Genomic DNA, 24,148 nt, shown 5'->3' with positions numbered 1-24,148 from the left:
TTGTATCACCCTATATGCATGCTAAACGTAATTTCACATAACTGACGATATTAATACTTAATCAACCACGCGCGCGCCACAGCCAACTATACGTTTCTCACCACGCTTGGACAAGCCTAAACAATAACTGATAATAAAAAAGAAAAAAAGAAAGAAAATGAAAACGCGTTGCTAAGGTCAAAATGGGAGACCTCCCCAATCGATCATGCAACGATTTACTTTAAAGTGGAGGGATCTCTCCGATCGGTCATGCAGCGATTTACTTTAAAGTAGGCAGATCTCTCTCCCCATTCGGTTGGCTGAGTGTTAAGGTAGTACTACAATCAGTTTCGTGCGGTAACGTAACAATTACATTACAATGCGTATGCGTTAATATGTAAGAATCGAAAATCGTCTCCTAGAAAAAGTAAACAAAGTAACAAAAATTAGCCAAATTTATGAACACTTAAGAAATATTGCTTTATTATTTCGTATATTTTATATTATAGTTAAAAATTTATAAATAAATTATAGGCTATAATAATTTCGTCGTCGGTGATGTTATGTTGCTTATTTTATTTGCTGTTTACCGATTATCAATAACGAAAGGAACTAACTAAATCTAGTTACAACTAGATGGCACGTCGGGAGTCAGTAACGCTGGTCGCTACAGAGTTTTTGCTAGTAATGGAAAATACCTAACCTTAAATTCGGTTTACATCAGTTTCTTTATCCGTCGAATAAAGTATCCTTAACATTTCTTAATATTTGAAAAATTTAACTAATATAACAATGCCTGATCACTTAGGAGAAGACATGCGAAAAGTAAAAAGCGAAGAAGGAAAAGAAGAGAAAGAAATAAAGTGTAAGCTTTAAATATTAATTATTTGCCTTTAACTGTGATTTAAAAGAATTTATTAATGTATTATTTCAGCTCTCGATGAAGGAGATATTGCTCTGCTTAAAACTTACGTAAGTGAAATTGTATAATAATTTTGGTAATAATAGATAATAAAATATTAATAAAAAATAAATTTAATTTAGAATAAGGATTCTTGGAATTATTCTAACAAAAATAACGCTAACATATTATTTTTTATACAGGGTCAAGGACAATATACTAAAAGTATTAAAGCAGTTGAAGAAGATATACAAACAATAATTAAACGAGTTAACGAATTGACTGGAATCAAAGAGTCCGATACGGGTCTTGCACCGCCTGCTTTGTGGGATTTAGCTGCGGATAAACAAACTTTACAAAATGAGCAACCATTGCAAGTTGCACGCTGCACTAAAATAATTAATGCAAACTCAGACGATCCTAAATACATTATAAATGTAAAACAGTTTGCAAAGTTTGTAGTTGATCTAGCAGATTCAGTTGCTCCTACTGACATCGAAGAAGGAATGCGAGTAGGAGTGGATCGTAATAAATATCAAATTCATATTCCACTTCCACCAAAAATTGATCCAACTGTAACAATGATGCAAGTTGAAGAGAAACCTGACGTCACGTATAGCGATGTTGGTGGTTGTAAAGAACAAATTGAAAAATTGAGAGAAGTAGTTGAAACACCCTTATTACATGTTAGTATTTTATAATCATTAAATTAATTTTTTTTTGTACAAGATAATTAGAAAAAAAATAATTTATTTATTACAGCCAGAAAAGTTTGTTAATCTGGGAATCGAGCCACCTAAAGGAGTATTGTTATTTGGTCCACCAGGTACAGGCAAAACTTTATGTGCTAGAGCTGTAGCTAATAGGACAGATGCCTGTTTTATTCGTGTCATTGGTTCAGAATTGGTTCAGAAATATGTTGGCGAAGTAAGTATAACATATGTCTTGACTCGAAATTATTAAGTAATGCTTAACTAAGAAATAAAGTATGCAGGAGTAAACAAAAAATCATTTTTAAGGAAATATAATGTAGATTTGCAAACTAATGATACTTAAATCATTCCTTTTGTTATTTTGTTAATCAGACTTTTGATATAGCTTAGGTATTTATAACTTGTTAATGGTGAATATACAAGGTAATTCATAAATGCATGTTGATATTCTGGCAATTACTCTACACATTAAAATAAGTAAAGAACGTCATATGCACATATCTCCTGTATACCTTAGCTTTCAAGTTATGAATCGCCTGGTGTAACAAGTATTTTAAAAATGTGCTTAAAAATCAATTTTTGTACACAAATGTACGTACTCAGAGATGTCTAAATTCTCTAGAATAACTTGATAACAGTTTTTGATACACTATCTGTAAAATCACTTATATTTTTGTGATAAAAATGTGTAAAATATCTCTAAAATAAGATTTTTATACCAAATTTAACAATTTTCTTAATATAATTGGTACTATATACATATTTAGTCAACATACATTGCAAATACAATTGATTTTATAATATACATAAAATTATAGTAAAATTTTGATTCATCAAATCAAATCAAAAAGTTAAAAATTTCAAAAACAATACAGTTACTGGTTCAAGGTTTGATTCATATGCTTAATAAATAATAAGACTTATTATATTTCTAAGTCTGTTAATTTTTTGAGTTATTAGTGATAAAAATTTATGTTGTTGAAATCTGTAAAAAATTATTAAATTTGTTGTAAAGTATACATACGGTCAGTGTAAAAAGAATTTGTACGGTAATTTCAACAAAACAAATTTTAACACATAACAAATATATACATATTCTTAGAAGTCTTCAAAATAATTTCCATTTAAAAAAAATGTGATACAGTTACAGTTTAATGGAAAAATATATTAAGATTTAATATCTAAATCACGAAATTTAATTATTTTAATACTTAGTGTTATTCCCTTTTGATTTTATTATAGCTTGAAGTTGTCGCGACGTTGAATTTATCTAATTAATAAGTAGTCTACTAAATAACTAAAAATATTATCCCATTCTTCCAAAACTGCTCCCTTTAAATTATTTCGTGATACATGATGAATGAATGAATTCATTGAACATGGTGAATTCGTATTTTTCGTTTCAGGTAATCCAATGTATATATTTTAATAATATTTATATCTGGGGATTGTGCAGGTCTTTTAAAGTGTTTCCGAACATTATATAAGATTCTGCTCGCATATTATTAACGTTGTGTTTTTGATCATTATGATCCCAACATTTTTATGATGCTTGCATCAGAATAAAATTGTTTTTTAAACCCATTTTTTCTGCACTTTGGTGAAAATTATTTTTTTTAATATCCATATATATATGTCGGAGATGAAAGGACATCGGAGCCTTCCCTTTGGAACTAAGGGAAAATCCCCTAACACCGTAATCTAGATTCTATCATAGGCGTAATTAAACAATTGTCGTCTTTCGATCCGATTGTATTTTTTCGAGATTTGTGATAATGAGCTTGGGCTCGAGGCGACAGCCAGTCGCCGAACGTAGCCGCGGTCACGGGATGAACGCTTTGCCTAACAAAGGTACGGAGTAATTTTATAGCTCTCCTTAAAAGAAATATTTGTAGCGGCACGCGACAGTAAACATTCCAACGGTTTCTGTCCTGTGGCTCGCCACACGCAGATCCTATTCTTCGGGTATGATGGTTACCAAATGCCGACGCGTCTCCACAGTACGTGATCAGTCCGAGGGCCGTTATAAACACTAAGATCTAGTTACCTAAAGTCCTTCAAACAGACAAACAGTCTTTGTCCCAACTACGGGAAGTTAGGGGAGATCTATTTTTTCAACGAACGACGTCTCCCACTAGCAACTTTCCCTCGAGGGCGACTAGCATCTTTTTCTAACTACCGATATGGAGATTGACCAATTAGCAGCAACGTCAATTTCCCTTACTTTCCGAACGAAGGCTATCCCCGACGAATCCGATGATCTCGTGTCCTTAGACCTACCCCATCATAGTTTTCTTCTGTGGCATCGTCGGTACGGAAAGTCATTCTTTCTTGCGGTCCCATCGACTAATAGAGTAACACCTTACGATCAGTGAATATTACGCATCCGACTTAGATTTTCTGAGCATGTTCATCTATCATCCCGTCGACCGCGGATTCGTTATTGAACCTAGGATCCTTTTCATTAGTTTCTCGAGTATCTAATTACCACGGTTACTTGTCCAATTCTATAATAATCGTATTCGCACTAGTCAATGTCTTCTCTATTGCATAACGACAATGTGTAATCTAAACGAAGTTTCGTTTCACGACCCTAACCCTAATTTTAATGTAAACCCGACATATATTTTATGATTCATAGTGTCAATGAAATGAAGAGATATTCAACACCATCAGCACTTGCACATCCCCAAATAAAACAGATGCTCCACTGTTTTACGGTTGGTAGCAGGTTTTGTTTTTTATGTTACATATTTTTTTTCTCCATACTCTAGATCTAAATTCTAAATTATTCATCAGAGTCAAAGATACCAAATTTTCTTTCATCTGTAAAAATGATTCGTTTCCAGAACTCAATTAGCACGTTCACATACCTCTATGCACATCTTAATCCCTTAATTCTATTAGTTTCGCTTGTATAATACTTTTTACGAGTCATCCTTCCACGGTATGCTTTTTAAAAAATCTTGTACTTTACTAGTATTTACTTCGATATGCAGCTCATTTTTCAGCGCACTATCAATTTTCAATGCTGATGTTTTACGATTTTCTTTTACTCTCCGAATTGTTAGTTAGCTAGTGTTCTCATTTATCTTACTTAGACGACCGCCTCTAAAATTATTTTTACCTATATTAACTATATGATATTTTTTTATAAATGAAATTCAGTTTCTAACTATGTTCAGTTTATAACTACGTCATAAGAATAATAAGAATATTTTATTTTCTGAAGTAAACATAATAATATTAAATTATTATTATTACATTAGATTGAGTAATAAGTTCATTGGTGTATTTTTAAAAGACACATGAATATTTTAGTAGTTTTGTATAATATTAATCAAGAAATAATTTATTCACTCTATTTCTCTATGAATATGTATATATCTTTAAAAAAAAGCTCAGATACATGTCTTTTTATATCCTTTAAATAAATTTGTGTGATGTCTTCTAAAATGATAAATGAAATGATTAATGAATGATTAATGAAAAATGAATGAATATATTACTGAAAACAATATTATATCATACTATATTGGTATTATCATTATTGTTGTTGTTGTTATTGTATTATATTATACATGTAATTACATTATATATAACTGTTATATCTAACAGGGTGCTCGTATGGTAAGAGAATTATTTGAAATGGCACGTAGTAAAAAAGCATGTTTAATATTTTTTGATGAAATTGATGCTATTGGAGGAGCTCGGTTTGATGATGGAGCTGGTGGTGATAATGAAGTACAACGTACTATGCTAGAATTGATTAATCAATTAGATGGGTAAAACATATGTTTTATTATTAAATATCTTCAATAATTAATAGTAGGTAATATATAACAGGTAATGATGATATTTATATGATTTTAAATATTTTAGCTTTGACCCACGAGGTAACATTAAAGTTTTAATGGCAACAAATAGACCAGATACATTAGATCCAGCATTGATGAGACCAGGACGTTTAGATAGAAAAGTAGAATTTGGATTACCAGATTTAGAAGGACGAACACATATTTTTAAAATTCATGCGCGTTCAATGAGTGTTGAAAGAGATATCAGATTTGAACTCCTTGCACGTTTATGTCCTAATAGTACTGGAGCTGAGATTCGATCTGTATGTACAGAAGCTGGTATGTTCGCGATTCGTGCACGTCGGAAGGTAGCTACAGAGAAAGACTTCTTAGAAGCTGTAAACAAAGTGATTAAATCTTATGCTAAGTTTTCTGCAACTCCTAAATATATGACCTATAATTAAATTTATTATGTACACTATTCTTATTTGTTCTAAAATATAAGAATATCAAAATACTGTAATGCTAATTACAATATCATAATTAATTTTCAATTATTAAGTATACAATAAATTGTAATTTGTTTCTTATTTAATGTTATACTTTCGTTACTTTTATACATATTTTCTCATTAAAAATAATATTTCCTCGCTTATACTATTTCGTTCTTTTGAAAACAAGTAGAATTGGTTTTTAAGACCTCATGAAAATTGAATTTTAATGGGGCATCTGGTTTGTTGATTAATAAAGATATCATTCCAAGTTCACCCCCATGCCAAGAAATCTTGAGTCGTTGACACATCTGCACAAAATAAGAAGATTATATTACTTTATATAGCATGTATAAAACATTTGTGTATATTTTAATTGTACCAAAAAAAAAAATACACAACATATAGTAACAAAAAATTCCTCCTTAGAAAGAGCTAACAAAATAAAAGTTAATCTTATTCCTTTGATGGGACGCTATATTTTATTTATCCGTGCTATCGATAAATTGTTTAATTGTTTGAGTCCCAAGCAGCGCGATCACGCTGTTTAGATTTTGTGTCGAAAAGTTCCAGTACATTTGAACGCTACGGACGACTGACGGTATTTTGTATTTCATTGTTATCTTCTCAATAATTTTTATTGAACAAAACTTGAAATATTTACATACGCATATATAATATAGATGTATTTCATAAAAATAATAAATATGACGAGCGCTATTGCACCGCTTGTTTCTCTTCACAATCGATTTAGACGAGCGCTAACGCGCTGTTCGGGATTTTTCAACCCTGTTTTTTCAAGGACCCCTGTGTCTAAAACGGTTAAGGTCACCAAAATTATCTCTAATTTTCAATGTCATTAAGAAGTGACATTCTATTTAATATCTGATTCTTCAACACGCATTACTTATTTATCAACATATAATATTTATATCAATCATGTACATTTCGTGACTATTCACAAAATTGACATTGATTTATCAAAGGAATTCTGAGCTATTTATCTGATTAATTATATCTGTTTATTATATCTGTCTAATTATATCTATTATAATTCTAAGCAAATAACAATTTATTATTGTTGTGTATAATCTTGTATGTTTCTTCTCTAATAATGCCTATAGAATTCGATAAAAGGACTTTTCATACAAATGCAAACATAATACATGTATATGTGTTGCATAATATAACAAAACTAATCAGAATACTCGGTCATCCATGAGAAAATAAGCTTTTAATAGGGGAATCAATATACCGAACATATTTTTGTATTTGTGTATAACACGAAAACTAAGGCTGTGCACGGTTATCATTAGGTTGCGACGGGAACGGGTATACATTTTGCATAAATTATTTTGATCAATTAAAGATCAAAATAAAGTGCAACATTCCAAGAGATTCATCAAAAATTATTTCACGCTAGGCATTACCGGCCGAATACTTCTTTAGCATAATCCATAACCCATTATTTTTCCTCTTTTATTTATACAATACTAAAAATGATTATCTGTCTCATCAGTGAGTTAAGTCTATTAGATTGGACTATATAAAAATGTGACCGCCTATTCCAGAATAAAATGTAACTCAAATTTTATGAAGCATTTTGAGAATATCTCAGAACTTAAGACTTGAGCGGCGGTAATGTTAATTTTGATGACATATTTCAAGGTCATTGATATCATCCGTTTTAAAAATAATTACCTAAATATCACATCATTCTTTTTATGACGAAAAAGCAACAAATGATCAATCGATCCTGTTGCGTATCTTTATATCGAATTTTGATACCCAAAGATTTACCGCTTATTTATTTATACTAATATGACAACAAATGGTACCAGAATATGCATATAACAAGTGATTGAGAACACACAATATGAAGTTCTAATCAGTATAGGTGAACAAAGCTAGAAGAAAATATAATCGGTCGTGAAATAACAAAATTTCAAGAAATGTGGGGATTGTATAATAATATTGTATAATATTTAATTAATACATAGAATTATAATATAAAAATAATATATAATAATATAATATAATAATAATAATATAATATAATTAATTAATTAATAAAACAAGATATTAAACTTGAATATTACTGTTAAAAACTATATATTATTTTTTGTGTAGGCATAAAAATGTCTGAAAATCAATATTATATTAAATATTAAAAACTTACCCTTAATAACAATACTTGCATATTTTGCTCTGCAAATCGTCTAGCAATACAAGATCTAGGACCATGACCAAAAGGTAACAATACATATGGATGTACTGATTTTCCACAATTTATTTTACTGCTACTTTCTGAATGTTCACGTAGCCATCTTTCTGGTATAAACAAGTCTGGTTTGTTAAAGTATTCAGGAAGACGACAAATGACTTGGTTTTGTGTTACAACAACAGTCTAAAAGAAACGAACGAATGAGGCGAACATATTTTTACTTTAGGTATTTACATAAAAAGAAAATATGTTATATATAGCTTTTCTAATATAACAAAATATTATTAAAAGTATTAATAAAATGAAGCTGTTATCCATTGAAAGTGAATTCTATTGAAACTTATAGCACATCAACTAATTTACATTTTGCTAAGATTTATAACTTACCCTTTTAGGTACTTGATAACCATTAAGAACAATATCATTTTGTAATATGCGACCTATTCCTATAGAAATTGGATTTAATCGCAAGCTTTCCTTAATGACAGCTTTGGTATACGAAGCATTTCGCAACACAACTGCTGTTATTGGTTGACTATGATCAGCTAAAAACTGTGTGGCTTCAATCCTCAATTTTTCTTGAATATCTTGATGTTTTGCCAGATGATATAAAGCAAAAGCAGTACTGTAAGTAGTCTAGGGGCACAGAAAAGTTATATATTTAATTTCTCTCTTTTTATAATCGTTAGCCTACACTATTAAATTAGTAATGTTAATAAAAGGATAGGGAATTTAGTCAAATTCAATTAAATTTTTATATTGTGTGTAAGCTTAAAAATGTATAACATATTATAAAATAATATAAGTTATATCACAAGTTTTTAATAAGACATATATCTATTTTAAAAATATAATAGTATATATATATATATATATATAATGTTTCTAATAGTAGTATTTATACCCATAATGTTCCTAAACATTACACTTTGTATAAAAACATATAACATAACATATAATAAGCATTAATTATTTTCAGACTTAATATCATATTAAATGATGTCATCATGTAGATATTTACTTGTTCACTATAAAATGTATATATATAATAATCTGTTTTCTATAAAATAAACAAATTTTACATATGTAAATAAAGATCTAAATTTCTTATTTATATATTCAATCAATACAGTAATTATGTATTTACAAATATCTAAATGTTATTCATATTTCTTAAATTAATAATAAACATGCACATGCATAAATATAACACTAATATGTAGTTACATCTATAATGATATGTATTATAATATTTACAGTATCTATACCAGCAAGTAACATGTCACAAGCCATGCCCACAATATCCTTAATATCCAGAGCAGGATTTTGTAAATAGGCATTTAAGAATGATTTGTTATGTCCAGTTTTTGTGCTCTGTTTTTTCTGAGATACCAATTCTAATGCAACCCTGATACATTAGAAAGACATAACATATGAGGTATAGCATTTAAAAATAAGCTAAGTATAATATACAGAATGAAATATTTAGATTGCTTGAGCTTTCATTGAGTTAAGCTGATTGATATAAAACTATATTAATACACACACACATTTCTGTCTACTTATGACAAATATTGTTAATGTGCCGTTAATAATTATTTTCAGCATATAAAAACCTTCTGTGCTTTTCTTGTTGTAGAACTTACAATATAATGATAATAAATTATGCAAATTATCTATGAGCAACTTCAATAAATTCGTGATTTTGAAGACTTTGTATAATGAGAAATAATCTAGTAATCATAAACAATAAATGATAATCCCGTGTAAGATTAAAAATTATTGCTTACATTTCCATGTATGTTTGTGCCTTACGTAATTTTCGGTACAATGGGGTTTCAAAAAAACGCCATAATTGCAATCCATTATCCAACCTTAACATTACGCTATTTGTTGTAAAGGCAGCCTTGATTAATTTTGAACTTGTAGAATTTTCACATCTTTCTTCTTTTGAGAAACTATTCAATCTTACATCAAAAACAACCAGACATGTCACTAAAATCAAGTAAAGAAAAGATTATTAGACATTAATAGTACATCTTTTTATTTATATGTATATAAATTTATTAATAGTATGTGTGTCTGTTTGTCTATTAAGATATGACACCAATCATTAAATTTAAGTATAACATAGTTGAAATGTAATTGCAAAAAAGAAACTTCAGTTCTATGTATATTAAGAGATACGTGTAATCATATTACATTCAAGGAATAAGCGTGATAAAAGAGGTAAGAAGTCATCAAACTTCTCATTAATACATAGTTCAACAAATTCTTGAATGACATCATCTGTTTCTTTTAAATAATTGATCACGTCTTGAGGTTTACTAGAAACTTTTTGGAACTCTTTTCGTAATCTCCACCATTCTGTCCCATTTCTGAAATTTATAATACTATATTAAAGTAAATTAATTTAATAGAAAGTTGTATACGCATCATATTAATACTATGCGCAATATCTATTTCTTCAATATCTATCTAAACTATGTACTATATAAAAATATTTATAAAAACTAGTTTTTAACAATAAGTAGTCAAGGAATCAAGTAGTCAAGTGCACAAAATTTTACAAGATTAATTTCTTCATAATTTAACTTGTTTCTATTTAAACATTTTAAAAAATTATTTATGCTATATCCGAAAATTACAAATTTTTTATAGGGTTTCACACTAAAATTAGATTACTAAAAACTTAATATAATAACAACATCTGTAAGAATTGGCAAGTGCTTTTCTAATATAACTTTTTATAACGTGTATTTATTACGTTTTAATCAATCCAACTCGGTTAGAATTATATTCAATATTTGATATCCAAAAATTTGACTATAGTGCAATATATTAACAAAATACCTATGTACTACATATGTATATGCACTATATATAAAAATATGCTGAATCATTAAATACACATATAGATTTTATATACTTAGTACGTATAGATGTTTATCTCTTTCATATCTGATATAGATATTCCACTTAGATATACATATTCTTAAAAGGCAACAATAAAACATTATAAAAGGTTATGTGTGCCTTTTAATAACATGCATATGTACATGTTTCTTCTAATTACAAAAAAAAAGAAAATATACGTGTAGTAAAATATAAAACTGTATAAAAAATTATCGTCACAAATTGCGTAATCTATACAGTATTTTATGTTAAAAAAGATAAAGATTGTATGTACAATATTTTGTTACGAAAAGATTAAGAAAATATATATACATATAAGTATATAATAAAAATCTTGCAAAACAATATGTTATGAATTTACATTTTGATTTGAATTACTATTTGTTGGTCTAACATCAAATAGAAAAGCTTTTAATGCTCCTGTGTTTGTTATTAACTTACTAGTAATTAAATAATATAACTAGTTAACAATATAAATTACTACAATAATTTTACTTGATATTAATTGGAAACATTTATAGTCTAACATCAGGTATATAAAGTTAGCTATAAAGCTATATAAAATTTCTACAAAAATTATAGTAAATTATTGTAAACCGTAAAAATATGTGTATTACGTGGGTAATAAACCTCCAGTTTTGTATACATCAGTGCGATCTTTTCGATATTTCAAAAGTGCTAAATGACTTCTCCTTTCTGGATGCAAACCTGATTCCGCTTTGAAAATTTCTGCTATATCTTCCGGCCTATAAACCAATACGACATTTACATTAGGTACTATTTCTTCGCGTACTAGAGGCCCAAACTGTTCCAATTTTCTTTTTCCGCTTTCATATAAATTTGTAAAACTATATTCACCTGTTAAATATTAACAAATTTAAATAAAACAGTATTAATATAATCAGGTTGTAATATTAGACAGTCGCGAAAAAGAAATTTTTATATAAAAGAGATCGCTTTTTCTAATTTTTTTAAAAGTACTATGTGTCATACTTGAAAATATACAAATACATATTTATTTAATGTAATAAAAAATTCATTTACACAATGATTATAATCAGATATGGTAGTATGTATAGTAAATACGTATAATTTCCTTTTATAATTATATCATAAATACTACATCAAGATGTTTCTATTTGTTTGAATTATTTGATTGAATTATTAATTGATGTTGAGATGTACATGTATAGTAATTTTTAAATTGTGTTTGATTTTCTTACCAATAAATGGTAGATATTTGTAAAGTGTTCCAATAACTGGTAAAGATTTTGGTCCAGGAATATTATTGAAAGCTTTTGGTTGATGATCATTCATTTCGATGTTACATTTTGCAAAATTAGCAGAGTAAAACTTAATATAATATAGCTTCTTTTTTGTCATATATGGACTATACTTCTGCAACCATGTGTACATTGCACTTATACAATAATGTAAAAAATTGATTGAAGTAAGTATCACAATTTTCTAATGGAAAAGATTTAACAAGAATTCAGGAGTAAAGTGACCACATCGGACTGATTTTGAAGACTATATGTCTGCACCTTTTGGTGCCTGTTCGTGCCCACGAATGTGTCGTTCCTTTCTTATTGTATCATCTCTTTCTAACTTTGCATCATCGTTCTCTGTCCAGTTTACACATAGAATTTCAATGTGTTGCGTACCATCGCCTGAATTCGATGTGTCGGCGATAAAACGTTTTGTTAATGGGTTATCATTTATATGTTATATGTATGTATGTGATAAATATGATAAGATAAAATAGTATAACAAAATAATATATAATAAATTATTAACAAAAGCATTTTTAATATCTAATATTTGAAATAGAAAATGAAGTACTAATGACCAAGAAGTTTAATTTATTGCTGATTATACACATACCATACCTACAACATATTAATTACTTCAAAGCTGTGATATAAAATTTCTATGTACTTGATAATATTGCATCCACTTATATCATTATATTAGTCTCCGATAATTGTAGTAGCATGAAGTAAATTATAATAATATCAGAATTATACAGAGGAAGATACTGTGTAGTACATATGTATTACACTCATTTTAAAAGTTAGCGATATATTCCTTTTATTAGATAAGGATAATATGTTTATCACAGCGAAATGAGAAAATATAAAATCTATAGTATCATTTTACGAGCTATTTTAGATAGTGATTCTTATTCACTCACCCTGTATGGCAAATAAAAGATTCATGTAATGAATAAAATATACGTATTATTCATGCAGTTTCTTTAAACTTTTATCGATCTTTTTGCTTATGTTTAGCATTCGTTTCGTATTTAGAATTCCTCGACCCAATTTGAAATCATACATGATAAAATGAACTTTATCTGTATAAGGTGTATACAATATTATGTAAGTACGTCACGACTATCACAATGGTATACCATATCATCGAATCGATGGAGATGTATTTAAAAAAAAGCTACCGTAGCATTGTATAAACCATGAAACTTACCGTTTGTCTTTCGAACTAAAAGGAAGATATGTCCTTAATCATCGAGTCGTTAACCGAAACTGAGAGCACCTTTCCGCTATATATGCATATATATGATTGATCAATTCAATAAATCCTAGTGGCAAGAAACAGCAAATCGGGAATCGGTATTCAAACTCTAACGGTTACTTACTTTAGTCGCTTTGTTTGGTATTATAAGTATAAAATTAAATTAATAAAATTATGCAATGATTAAGATTGTACTTTGGTTAAATATTTCATCAACTAATCATGAAAGACTTTCCAATAAATGAAATGAGATAAATAAAAATCAATCTTTTTAATATACTTTTCTGGTTTCTTATTTTTATCTCATTTTGTTTCACAGACTTGTATATTGAAATTACTTCTACCTTTCACTGAACACTTAATAAATATATGTATTGTATAATATGCAATAGAATGTATGCCGTATACGTAATTATATACAAATTTGATTGGTATATCTATTATTCAAGTATTCTATTAATTATCTGAAGAATATATTTCTTCTGTTACTTTAATATGAAATTGGTATTTTACATTGATATTTTACATTACATACAGACTGCTAAGTTATACATTGAGGACTAGATACGTATTTGGGAACAATCAAATAGCGAAGATAACATTGGATGAACAAGGATGAGCAAGACCTTTAGCTAATATAATAAACACATACTGATGAGTTATTGAATTTGAAACAAATACAACAACATTTTAGAAGCATATGATAAAGGCAATAGAAACGATAATAATAAAATAAAACCTAACAAAGGCCAATGCTCGAAAAATTGTATTTTATATGCAGAATTGTAAAAATTGGTAATAAAATTAATAAACATTCTGTGTAAAACTATAATTTTATGTAAAAGAAATATCAAATAACAATGAAAAAAATATTTATTTATATATTTACATTTTGTATACTTAGTACTATGTAGTACAGCACAAAGGCGTCTGTTCTAGACGTTGTTTAAAGGTTCTTGCTCTTAGACATCTTTATGACATCTGGTACTGGTAATATCTCACAAATGTATCAACATATTTTTTGAACGTCTTATGTATAAATCAAGATGTCCTTAAGGCACCTTATTTACTTACGTTGTACTTTGGTCGTGAACAGGCATTGCCAAAACGATAATAAGAGATCTTTAAGACGTTTTGCATAAAATGTAAGATACTTTAAATAAACATAAAGTTCGAAGATCTCTCGTACTCCAAAGGTTAGATATTAACAATTTCAAATAAAAAGCTTGTGACTAACCATCGAAACAAGATAAGTAATAGAAGCGCTAAAAGTATGAGAGCATTACAAAAGTAGCAAGAATTACATAATACCATTGCAATTGTATATTGTAGTATGAATTGGAACAAGGACTTCAATGTTTTTATGGCATATAATAATAAAATTTATCTTTTGTTATACGTTACTTGCATAATTCTCCCTGTAATATTAATATATAGATGTTCTGCTATCTAAAAATTTTCTTACTGTAATCAACATAACATCAACATAACACGGCAACAACATGCTTGTCCAATAATGAAAACATTGCAGATTCAGTTTTATAATATGTTTGTTATGTATAAAATTCCGTAAATTAATGAAAATGAGTCTAAACACAAGAAGATAACGATTTTTCTTTTTAAGTAAATATTGATTTTATAAATTTTATTTCCTTTTAATGACAACTAATAAGATACAATTTTCCGATAGGTTTGTTACGACAGCGTCTTCGCGTACATTTCATTTATCTTTAAACCGAAATCTATTAATCAGTTAACGAAGATTTAAAGAAAACACAACTGTTGAAGATTTTTGAACTTCTCTTGTTAATTCACTTTGCGAAAGGAAATGAGTACTTTAATGATAATAATTTAAAAATTGGGAATCAACTATTGTCAAACGATAACAAGTACAAGAAACGAGAGAAATTAATAAAATGGGTAATATTTAATAATTTAATTTTTAATAAATAATTTAATTTAATTATAATAATAACTTAATTTAATAAATAATTTTGACAATGGATGTTCATATAAATACATAATTCAATATAATGCAAATAGAGAAATTATACCTAAATAGAAATTTATTACGTGATTAGAGGATTATTGTTTATTTTGTGTCTTCTACATATTACATATGACTTTCTTACTTATATTTAAGAACATATCTAAGAAGGTTTATCCATATTGTATGATATATTTATCTTATAAAATTGAGTTAGTTTATCAGTAAACTCTCGCACAATAACTGCAACGCGTGGATAATATGCAGTTAATGTGGTCAACTTTATGTATATTACATCAAGTTGCATGTTCAGAATTTTTAATTGTTTGCTAGTTTAGTGTCTCGAATTTTAAATAGTTTAGTTTGCGTAAATGTATTGCATTATCTGTAACCTGAATTGGAAATCGAATAAGAAACAGACATACTAAGATATCGAAAAATTTAACAAGTAGGCAATGGTTGTATTTTACAGAAAATTGACAATTCAAATTTGGATAAAATGTTGGTAATTTATTGTAACGTAAACTATGATATATCAGATTGACTGTAAAAGTAAATCTATGAATTTATGAAATCTATGAAAAAAAAAATCTATGTATGTACATTATTAAATAATGTATCATAGATGATACTGCTATATGTATATTATTATTACATGTATAGACAAAACTTATGTCATATGTGTTGTTAGTATATTATGCATATTTTTATACATACCTATTTGCGTATTTTAAATTGTTTTTAGATATTTAATGTGTAGAAATATCTATAATCTGTTTATCAATCAATGATTGTTTTAGGACGTTTAACTATATCGTCATTCTGATAACGATATCAATAATTTTGCAGAGTTTATTTGCTATATAATCACTATTGCGTACCCCACTCCTTTTATATGGAAGTACGGTATGCTGTTCGGTGCAAGTACGGTATACCCGCTCAATGTGATGACGAAGTGAGTGGAATTGAAAGGTAGAAAGTATCGTTATACTTCAGAAGGCGGATCGAAGTTCTGGATAAATAGATTCTTTTATTGTATGTTATTGCAATTAGTAAGAGCAAATTGTTTTAAATATGAGGTTTTTTAGTAACTATTGTAACAACGATGTTCGTTTGATGGGAAAAACTGTAATTATAACAGGTGCAAATTGTGGAATTGGGAAAGAAACAGCTAGGGACATATATAGAAGAGGTAAGAATATTTACACTATTTATGTTATTGACATATAATTCATTCATATAGTTATGAGATAATTTTTCAAATATTACATTTATAATTTTATATATTTTACATAGTTAATGATGTACTTGTAGCACAATTAGTACATTATATATGTTATATTTGCATTTAGTACCTTATATTATATATATATTGTGTATATATATATATATATATATTTACTTATTTATGTCATGAATTTACTACGTTACACATATTAATATTCCACTTTAGTTATGAAGAGTTTAAAAATTTATTAATGCCAAATATTGTCATAAGTAGATCATATATTAAATGTATTCATGTACTTAGTGACATAAGTATTACATTGTAACATTTAAATTAAACAAAATATATTACATACAAGTTATTACTGTTACTAATATTATCAATATAAGTATGAATGTGATAACAGGTTCTAAAATAAATTCTCAGTGTTATGAATAAATTGCAGATGTTTATACAAATTTATATTTTTATGAACATCATTAAAGATATAAAATTTAGTCTCCGGAAGATTTTTTGTGTCCACTGAATATCATAAGAAAAACCATCCTTGGAATATTTTATATATTTTTATACATTATGAGCAATTTTTGCATTTGCATTTTCAAATATTTTTACCTATAAATCTACAAAATAATAATTCTATCAATGTATAATTTTGTTTATTACAGACATTTAATTATTGAGAAATTTCAAGGGAAAATATCAATTATAATTTATTATACGATAATATCTAATTATTCATTTTTGCAGTTAATATATTTCTAATAATACAGTCTATTACAATGTTACATGAACAAGTAAGAAACTCATGTACATTTATGCATATGTATGTGTATAGGACAAGGTTTTTATATGATCATGATATAGAGCTTTATAAATTCAGACAGTACATATATATATATATATATATGTATATATACACATATTTACATATATAAATATTTACATATTTACATATATAAATATACATATATTTATATATACATATATATTTATTTAACTGTGATGTTGTACTTAAGAAATGGAACTTGATTTCTATTTGGTATCAATTTCTCTTCTATTTTTATTCTATATGTGCTTCTAAGCTATTCCACTACTTTATCTACCTACCAGGTATTTAATCCTTCCCATATTCCTTTCACATATCTTGCACATCCTTTCTTCTTCTTTTCTCCAATATCTATTTTCCATATTCTTTTCCATAATACCTCATTTTGCCCTAGATTTGCACCTTGTCATAAGACTGGTTTTCTCTTATATCTCTTTCCATTAAGTACTGTGGCATATTTGTCTTATAAGACAAATTTCACTATTTATTTTAATAGATTCTTATCCTCTTCTTTATCTTTCATACTATTTTGATTTAACTGTACTTATTCCTATATAATATGTGTAATAAAATGTATATAAATCTTTATATAATCTACATTACCTGAGTAAGTTTTAATATATTATATATATTTTGTGAAGGTTATAAATTATTTTTGTAACACACAATATAAAATGCATATATGTTCTATATGTTCTTCGCAGTAAGTTACATAGGTAAATATATAAAAAATTGGATTATATTACATATTAGGAAATATTTTTGACACCACATTTTAGGTGAAAACACATATAAAACTATAAGATTGCACAAAAAGTTAATAATTTCGCATTCCCTAAAATGTAGTTTAACCAAAAATTAAATTATTATGCTTTGTACTTTGCATGCACATATTATTTAAATATTTAACTTCTTCATTACTATTAATCTTAACAGTGAGAAATAAGCGTCAATATCGAAAGTGGTATATAAATTTTCTCATAAATTATTATTTTATAATTTTGATATAATACCATTATTGGATTGATGTGTAATAAGTTTTAGGTTTCAGACTTCCGTTGAACAATTATATTATTTTACATCGAATACCCATCGAATATGAGAGATACTAAGACTAGATATTTTAGTAATTTATAAAATTGACGTACAAAATTTAGCTTGTTTCGTTATTAAATTTGCTACTGTTATGTAAAAGAGCTTATTAGCACTACAGTACTTTATAACCTTTAACCAATAGCAGTAAAGTGTAACTAGTAAAATTTCACTAATAGTACATACATACATACATATATGTATATGCTCCTTTATTAATATATTATTTATTATATATTATTAGTATTATATCGTTTAGAATATAATTAGAAGCATATTTATTCAAAGTAGTCCATTAAAGATTACTTTTTGCATTGTTAAATCAATTTGTCACACCAAGCTTATTCAAGCTTGGATTATTATAGTATTACTTTGGTTATGATTACTAATGTCATATTTTTTAAAAACTTGAAGATAAAAGAATGAAATATTTATGTGAAAGAATATTTTTTGTTTTTTTTTTAATTATAATCTATTGTGATGTACTCTACTTTACGATAATCTACTTTATTATAATTACTCCAAAATTAGAAACGATATTGTTGAATAAATAAATATTATATTATCGAAGACTGAATGAATTTATGTTATAAGTATTTATACATAACTATTTGTTTTAAGTTTATTATATTTATATACTATATTTGTGTTATTTTAAGTTTAAAAACATTCCTAGGAATTGGAACATTCAGCGATCATGACAAATTTTATGTTATTAGATTGGTCTTGTTGAGTGTATTATGAATTTGTGTATGATTTGTTGTAGAAATTTGTTTTTTCTTTAAAAATTTCCTATAGTTTCAATAAAAAACATAAGGTTAAGTGTATTTTGACACATTTATGGGTGGAAACATATGACTGTAATTACTACATTCATTCTTCATAAATATATATGTATGGACAGTTTGATTAATACATTATTATTATTAATACTATTATTAATATCGTGTGAAATTTCCTTGGAATATACCTGAATTTAATATATAATTGCTCACAAAAGAGATTCAGACACTATATAATTTTGATTTCTAAGTTCTATAATTTCAATAAATGTATAAGGATCAATAGAAGTGTATTATATTATGTTACAGTATTTTCGGTAAAAGTTTATACATATTTACACATTTTACATAAATATTTATACATTAAAAGAACAATTTTCAAGAAAATACTTTTAATATGGGGATTTATGAGACTTTTAAGCTGTTCCAGAATAACGATCCAAAGCATAAGGTATGGATTGTACAAGAATCTTTTCTTTGTAATTGTACACATGTTTTACATGTTCCTGATCTTAAATCCTACGAAACATGTATCGGAGGAATTAGATTGCAGAATTAACAGAATGCTAGAAATGTCAATAGAACAATGGAAAAAAAACGTTTGAAAGAAGAATGGAAACAAGTCATTGTTGATTATTTAAATAAACTTATTTCCATTGTGTCAAAATGTTTACATCATGTCATCAAACATATGGATTATCCAACTTAATATCAAATTTTAAATATGAATAGTCATTATTAGTTTTAATTTTATGTGTATAATTTAGTTGTTGTTTAGTTTTATGTGCATAATTAGCATTAGTGTCCAAAACTTTTTATGATATAAGGATTCATTCTTTCTCAATGTTTTTTTTTAATATTTAGATGACAATAAATAATAACTCAAAAGATTTCTTCTGTTGTTGTCTATATAGTGCAGTTTAACGTAATGTAATACATTTTTGTTGGTCCTTGTAGATTTACTGAAAATATAGAGCTCAGAAATTGAAGTTGTATAGTGCTTAAATCTTCTTGTTACCTACTGTATGTACAATTTCAAATACAGTCAAATATTTAGTTTATCGTTTCTTACATCTAGTATAGACTCATTATTTATAATCATTATATATTAACGTAACTAAGGTATTGTTATATTGTAATCAATATGAAATTTTAGAAATATTCTTAATGTTACTAAGGCAAAGTACATGATTCAATATTACTTAGCAATTATTATTACTTAGCAACAAAAAGAGTAATAAGAACAAGAGTTCTTACCAATTACCTATGCGTAACTATATGTTATATATTTTTATGCACAATTAAATTTTTGCAAATTCAGAGGCACTGCTACTGTTAAATTGTTTTTATTAATGGCGATGTTTTCTGTGAACCTTATAACTAAATTTTTTATTCTATAAAAAGAGTGCTTATTGACTAAAATGTTATATATTATACATACAGTATACTTACACTTAACCGGCTGCTGTAGGATTGGACTCCTGGCCGGTTAATCAGACATGTTTCAGTTATTATTTCTAGGTAGTTACAGAACAAAGATTAACGAATAACTATATCAATAACTTCTACTGTACATACCTAGTATATACATATAAACAATATTTATAAAATATTACTTTTTTTTACGAAGTAATTGGTAATCTTTTTCTGCTTTTTTGGTTTAATCTCGTCTATTAATCCGATATCGCGCCACTTTTTAAAAAATAAGATATCAATTGCAGATGAATTTTCTTGCTGCTCAATATATCTCATCGCAGTTTCAAGTGCAACTTTTCCTCCTACATGACTCACTCCTTCATTCTTATCTGCACTCAAAACCTCTGAATTATTTAATTCCACACTTTCCATCAATTCTGCTTCTGTAATTGCCTGTAATAATTTTGTTTGTCCCTTTTTTAGTTTATAATTGAAATTATATAAAAATAAATTTGTATCGTCATTTTATGGAAGTTGTTCATATACTAATTCATTCAGCAACAAATTCACTATTTATATGTCGGAGATGTAGGGACAACGGGCCTTTCTTTTGGAATTTTGGGAAGATTCCCAATACTTTGGTCTAAACTATTCATTATAGCTGTACTTAAATAATAGAACTTTGAAGTAGTAGTTGTGATACGATCTGATTATGTTTGCCCGAGGTTTGTGACAGTGGGCTTGGGCTCGAAGTAACACAACTGATCGCCGAACGTAGTTGTTTTTACTTAACAGTAGAAGTACCAATATTGAGGGATACACGCTGTATTAACAAACAAGCCCCGGGGCAGGAGCAATGACGGCTCTACACGGGTCTGCCTACTAACGGCGCCTGGAATTTTGTTGATAACCCCGGTCAATACGCAATTGACAAATGTGATCGTGTCAGTCTTTTATTCTTATGATCTCCTTGGAGAGTTTACTCACAACGTCAGGTCAATGAGTCAGTGTTAATTGATATGGGTTTGGGGTTAATAATTAATCGATCCACGCAGATTCGATTTTCTCCAATATATTTTTCCGCCTCGCACAACACGTCTTAACACACAGAATACACTCGGTCAATTAACACGTGGTCGATTTCTAAGACAAAAGAGCGTCGTTAGAAGTCGTACCAACTTAGCTTGTAGTAACTAGCGATCATACCAACCTAACATCTCTCAACAGTCAGAAGGATACCGTGCGTCACAGCTAACGTCATTTTGAGTTTCAAAACATATTCAATTGCACAAAGAGTTATCCCGTTGACCGTGGATTCGTTTGAACCTAAGAACATTATCTTTACTTTAAGAGTGACTAATAAACACGTTAAATTGTTAAACCTTGTTAAATCAACACTTGAACACATAATTGTAAATATAAACCTCATTGAACAACTACGATGGCTTGTCCTAATGAAGATACGCAACGCGCCCCTAAAACTAGCGCCAACCCGACAAACCCGACATATATATTTTCTACGTTTAATTATAAAAACAATAACTTTTTTTAAAGGAACGGTTATTTTGACTGGGCACGGTAGAAATAGGTATACAAGAAGTATCGGTAGGTTTAGTGTTAATATCAGGTGATAAATAGAAAGACAAGAATGCCTTCTGATAAGAGGATTGTAAGTTAATGTGCGATTCTTCTTTACATTATAGAGAACGTGTATAGCAATTACGGATATGATATAGCTTATAATACGTTTTCAAATATATAACTGTTTTAATCATAACTTATTTGTAGTTTGTATTATACATTACATACACGTATTACATATTTATATTAACAAAAATAATAAGATACTTTTTATTTTTTAGGTGCTCGAGTGATTTTAGCTTGTCGTGACATTAATAAAGCAACAGAAGCAGTGAATGACATAAAAGAAACTACGTCAAGGTATTTGAAAATTATTTTTTATTTAAAAAATGAACTTGAAATATACTTCTTGAAAAAATATTTCCTTTTAAATTAGAGCAAAGCGATATATTTTATGCTTATCTCATTATTGTTTAAATGGAAATCTAAATTCTAATAAATTGTAGTGGTTCATAAATACACGTATTTAAAATTAATCGATAATTTAATTACTTAGTTGTTTTGATAAAATATTGTATATTTCTCTTGTCGTTTAACGTTTTACCTTGTAACTCCATTTTTCGAAAACCAAATTTCATTAAAATTTTATAAATATTAAAAAGAACATTTATATATCGCTATATTCATAGTTGAAGAGATAAGTTAGAATAATTATTCTAATTTGAAACAGAAATAGATTATATACTAATTTTAAAACTAACCATACACTAACAAAGAATTATATCTTCGTATACATGGTGTCTCAATCATCGAATAGGATCGTAACCTCGAAATGATATAAAGGTCGTAAAAAAAAGAGAATTCCGGTAGTGGAACTTGCCATACCGCGGTATCTCTAGCAAAAGTATGTATTTCTTAATAATATAATATTTCTAAAAATATTAATTCGGAATACGTTTTGATAATTATCTACAAATGGACATATTTCATCAATTTCAGTGATCTTCAGAATTGATCTTGTTAAGATCAATGTTTTGAGTAGTTTAACACTTAAATATACTGTATAAATATCGCTCAACCTTCGGATAGATGTGTATCCGTGTTATTAATCTTTTTTATATTAAACTTTATATTAAACTTTTTTTATATTAAACTTTATTTATTTAAATGGAAGTAAAAAAATTGACACTGTTTCAATATTTAAAGATTTTGTTTTTGCTCTTTACCTGAAACCATTGACGCATTTCAAGCAAGCAATATTTCAAATGTTTCGAAGCTACGGTGAGAAGGCACATGCTCGTCATTACCTTCATTTGCCATTTCAGCCTGTGTAAAATTTAGAACTATTGTCTTTATCGTACTGAAGTCATTCTATTATATCATTTTTGCTACAATCATCATGTTTCGGTGTTCTACGCAATGTAACGACAGGTTCTTCAGCATCCTTCCCTATTGCTCTTTCTTGTTCGCTAATTTATTTAGTTTGTTCAGAACAAGAAGCGTTAAGAGTCGTCCTATTTTTGGCAGGCTTCGGATCAAAGAACGCTGTCATCGTTTTTGCCTCATTTCTTATGTGACTGTTTCGCCCGTCGCGCTTCCTTTGTTTTTGTAATACCTGAGAGCAGACCACCTAAGTCCGGCAATTTTGGGCTCTGTTGGCGCCGGTGCCTTGGTCCATAA

At 27.7% G+C, this 24,148-nt stretch overlaps 4 protein-coding genes across 8 annotated transcripts in view; 2 read left to right on the top strand and 2 right to left on the bottom strand.

Moving 5' to 3' along the window:
* LOC126872624 (uncharacterized) overlaps positions 1-4,313 on the bottom strand; it is a 121,234-nt gene extending 116,921 nt beyond the window's left edge. The window contains exon 1 of the mRNA XM_050632727.1: positions 3,789-4,313. The gene's annotated coding sequence lies outside the window, so the exon portion shown is untranslated. The remainder of the gene's footprint in view (positions 1-3,788) is intronic.
* Positions 630-5,980, top strand: LOC126872658 (26S proteasome regulatory subunit 7). The gene is made up of 6 exons (XM_050632777.1): positions 630-844; positions 914-951; positions 1,084-1,566; positions 1,643-1,807; positions 5,212-5,378; positions 5,476-5,980. The coding sequence occupies exons 1-6, from the start codon at positions 772-774 to the stop codon at positions 5,852-5,854; spliced, it is 1,305 nt and encodes a 434-aa protein (XP_050488734.1). The 5' UTR covers positions 630-771; the 3' UTR covers positions 5,855-5,980.
* LOC126872654 (cytochrome P450 302a1, mitochondrial) lies at positions 5,839-13,867 on the bottom strand. 2 transcript variants are annotated; one of them, XM_050632772.1, is made up of 9 exons: positions 13,506-13,867; positions 12,245-12,691; positions 11,639-11,879; positions 10,308-10,483; positions 9,896-10,100; positions 9,363-9,513; positions 8,493-8,741; positions 8,061-8,288; positions 5,839-6,192 (listed from the first exon to the last, which is right to left on the bottom strand). In XM_050632772.1, the coding sequence occupies exons 2-9, from the start codon at positions 12,435-12,437 to the stop codon at positions 6,043-6,045; spliced, it is 1,593 nt and encodes a 530-aa protein (XP_050488729.1). In that variant the 5' UTR covers positions 12,438-12,691; positions 13,506-13,867; the 3' UTR covers positions 5,839-6,042. The 2 variants fall into 2 exon arrangements, with proteins under 2 accessions (XP_050488729.1, XP_050488730.1); XM_050632773.1 differs by having other exon boundaries at positions 12,245-12,419; positions 13,506-13,818.
* A 1,675-nt stretch (positions 13,868-15,542) lies between these two features.
* The window catches only part of LOC126872663 (retinol dehydrogenase 12-like), a 29,206-nt gene continuing 20,600 nt past the window's right edge, over positions 15,543-24,148 (top strand). For 2 of the 4 annotated variants that reach the window (XM_050632788.1, XM_050632787.1), the window contains exons 1-2: positions 15,543-16,732; positions 22,750-22,828. In XM_050632788.1, the coding sequence (XP_050488745.1) occupies positions 16,615-16,732; positions 22,750-22,828 (197 nt within the window). In that variant the 5' untranslated portion in view covers positions 15,543-16,614. The remainder of the gene's footprint in view (positions 16,733-22,749; positions 22,829-24,148) is intronic. The other 2 variants (XM_050632785.1, XM_050632784.1) reach the window with 2 other exon arrangements.

The sequence above is a fragment of the Bombus huntii genome, chromosome 13, assembly GCF_024542735.1.
Source record: "Bombus huntii isolate Logan2020A chromosome 13, iyBomHunt1.1, whole genome shotgun sequence".
Taxonomy (NCBI): domain Eukaryota; kingdom Metazoa; phylum Arthropoda; class Insecta; order Hymenoptera; family Apidae; genus Bombus; species Bombus huntii.
The sequence above is the reverse complement of the archived record's forward strand: the minus strand, read 5'-3'. Positions and strand labels throughout refer to the sequence as shown.

Excerpts from the sequence above, each read along its gene's own strand:
- LOC126872658 (XM_050632777.1), top strand. The coding sequence starts at position 772 with ATGCCTGATCACTTAGGAGAAGACATGCGAAAAGTAAAAAGCGAAGAA. Across the intron at positions 845-913 it reads AGAAGAGAAAGAAATAAAGT|CTCTCGATGAAGGAGATATT; the intron begins GTAAGCTTTAAA and ends GTATTATTTCAG. Across the intron at positions 5,379-5,475 it reads TTGATTAATCAATTAGATGG|CTTTGACCCACGAGGTAACA; the intron begins GTAAAACATATG and ends TAAATATTTTAG.
- LOC126872654 (XM_050632772.1), bottom strand. The coding sequence starts at position 12,437 with ATGTACACATGGTTGCAGAAGTATAGTCCATATATGACAAAAAAGAAG. Across the intron at positions 11,880-12,244 it reads CAAATATCTACCATTTATTG|GTGAATATAGTTTTACAAAT; the intron begins GTAAGAAAATCA and ends AATATTTAACAG. Across the intron at positions 10,101-10,307 it reads ATCACGCTTATTCCTTGAAT|TGACATGTCTGGTTGTTTTT; the intron begins GTAATATGATTA and ends ACTTGATTTTAG.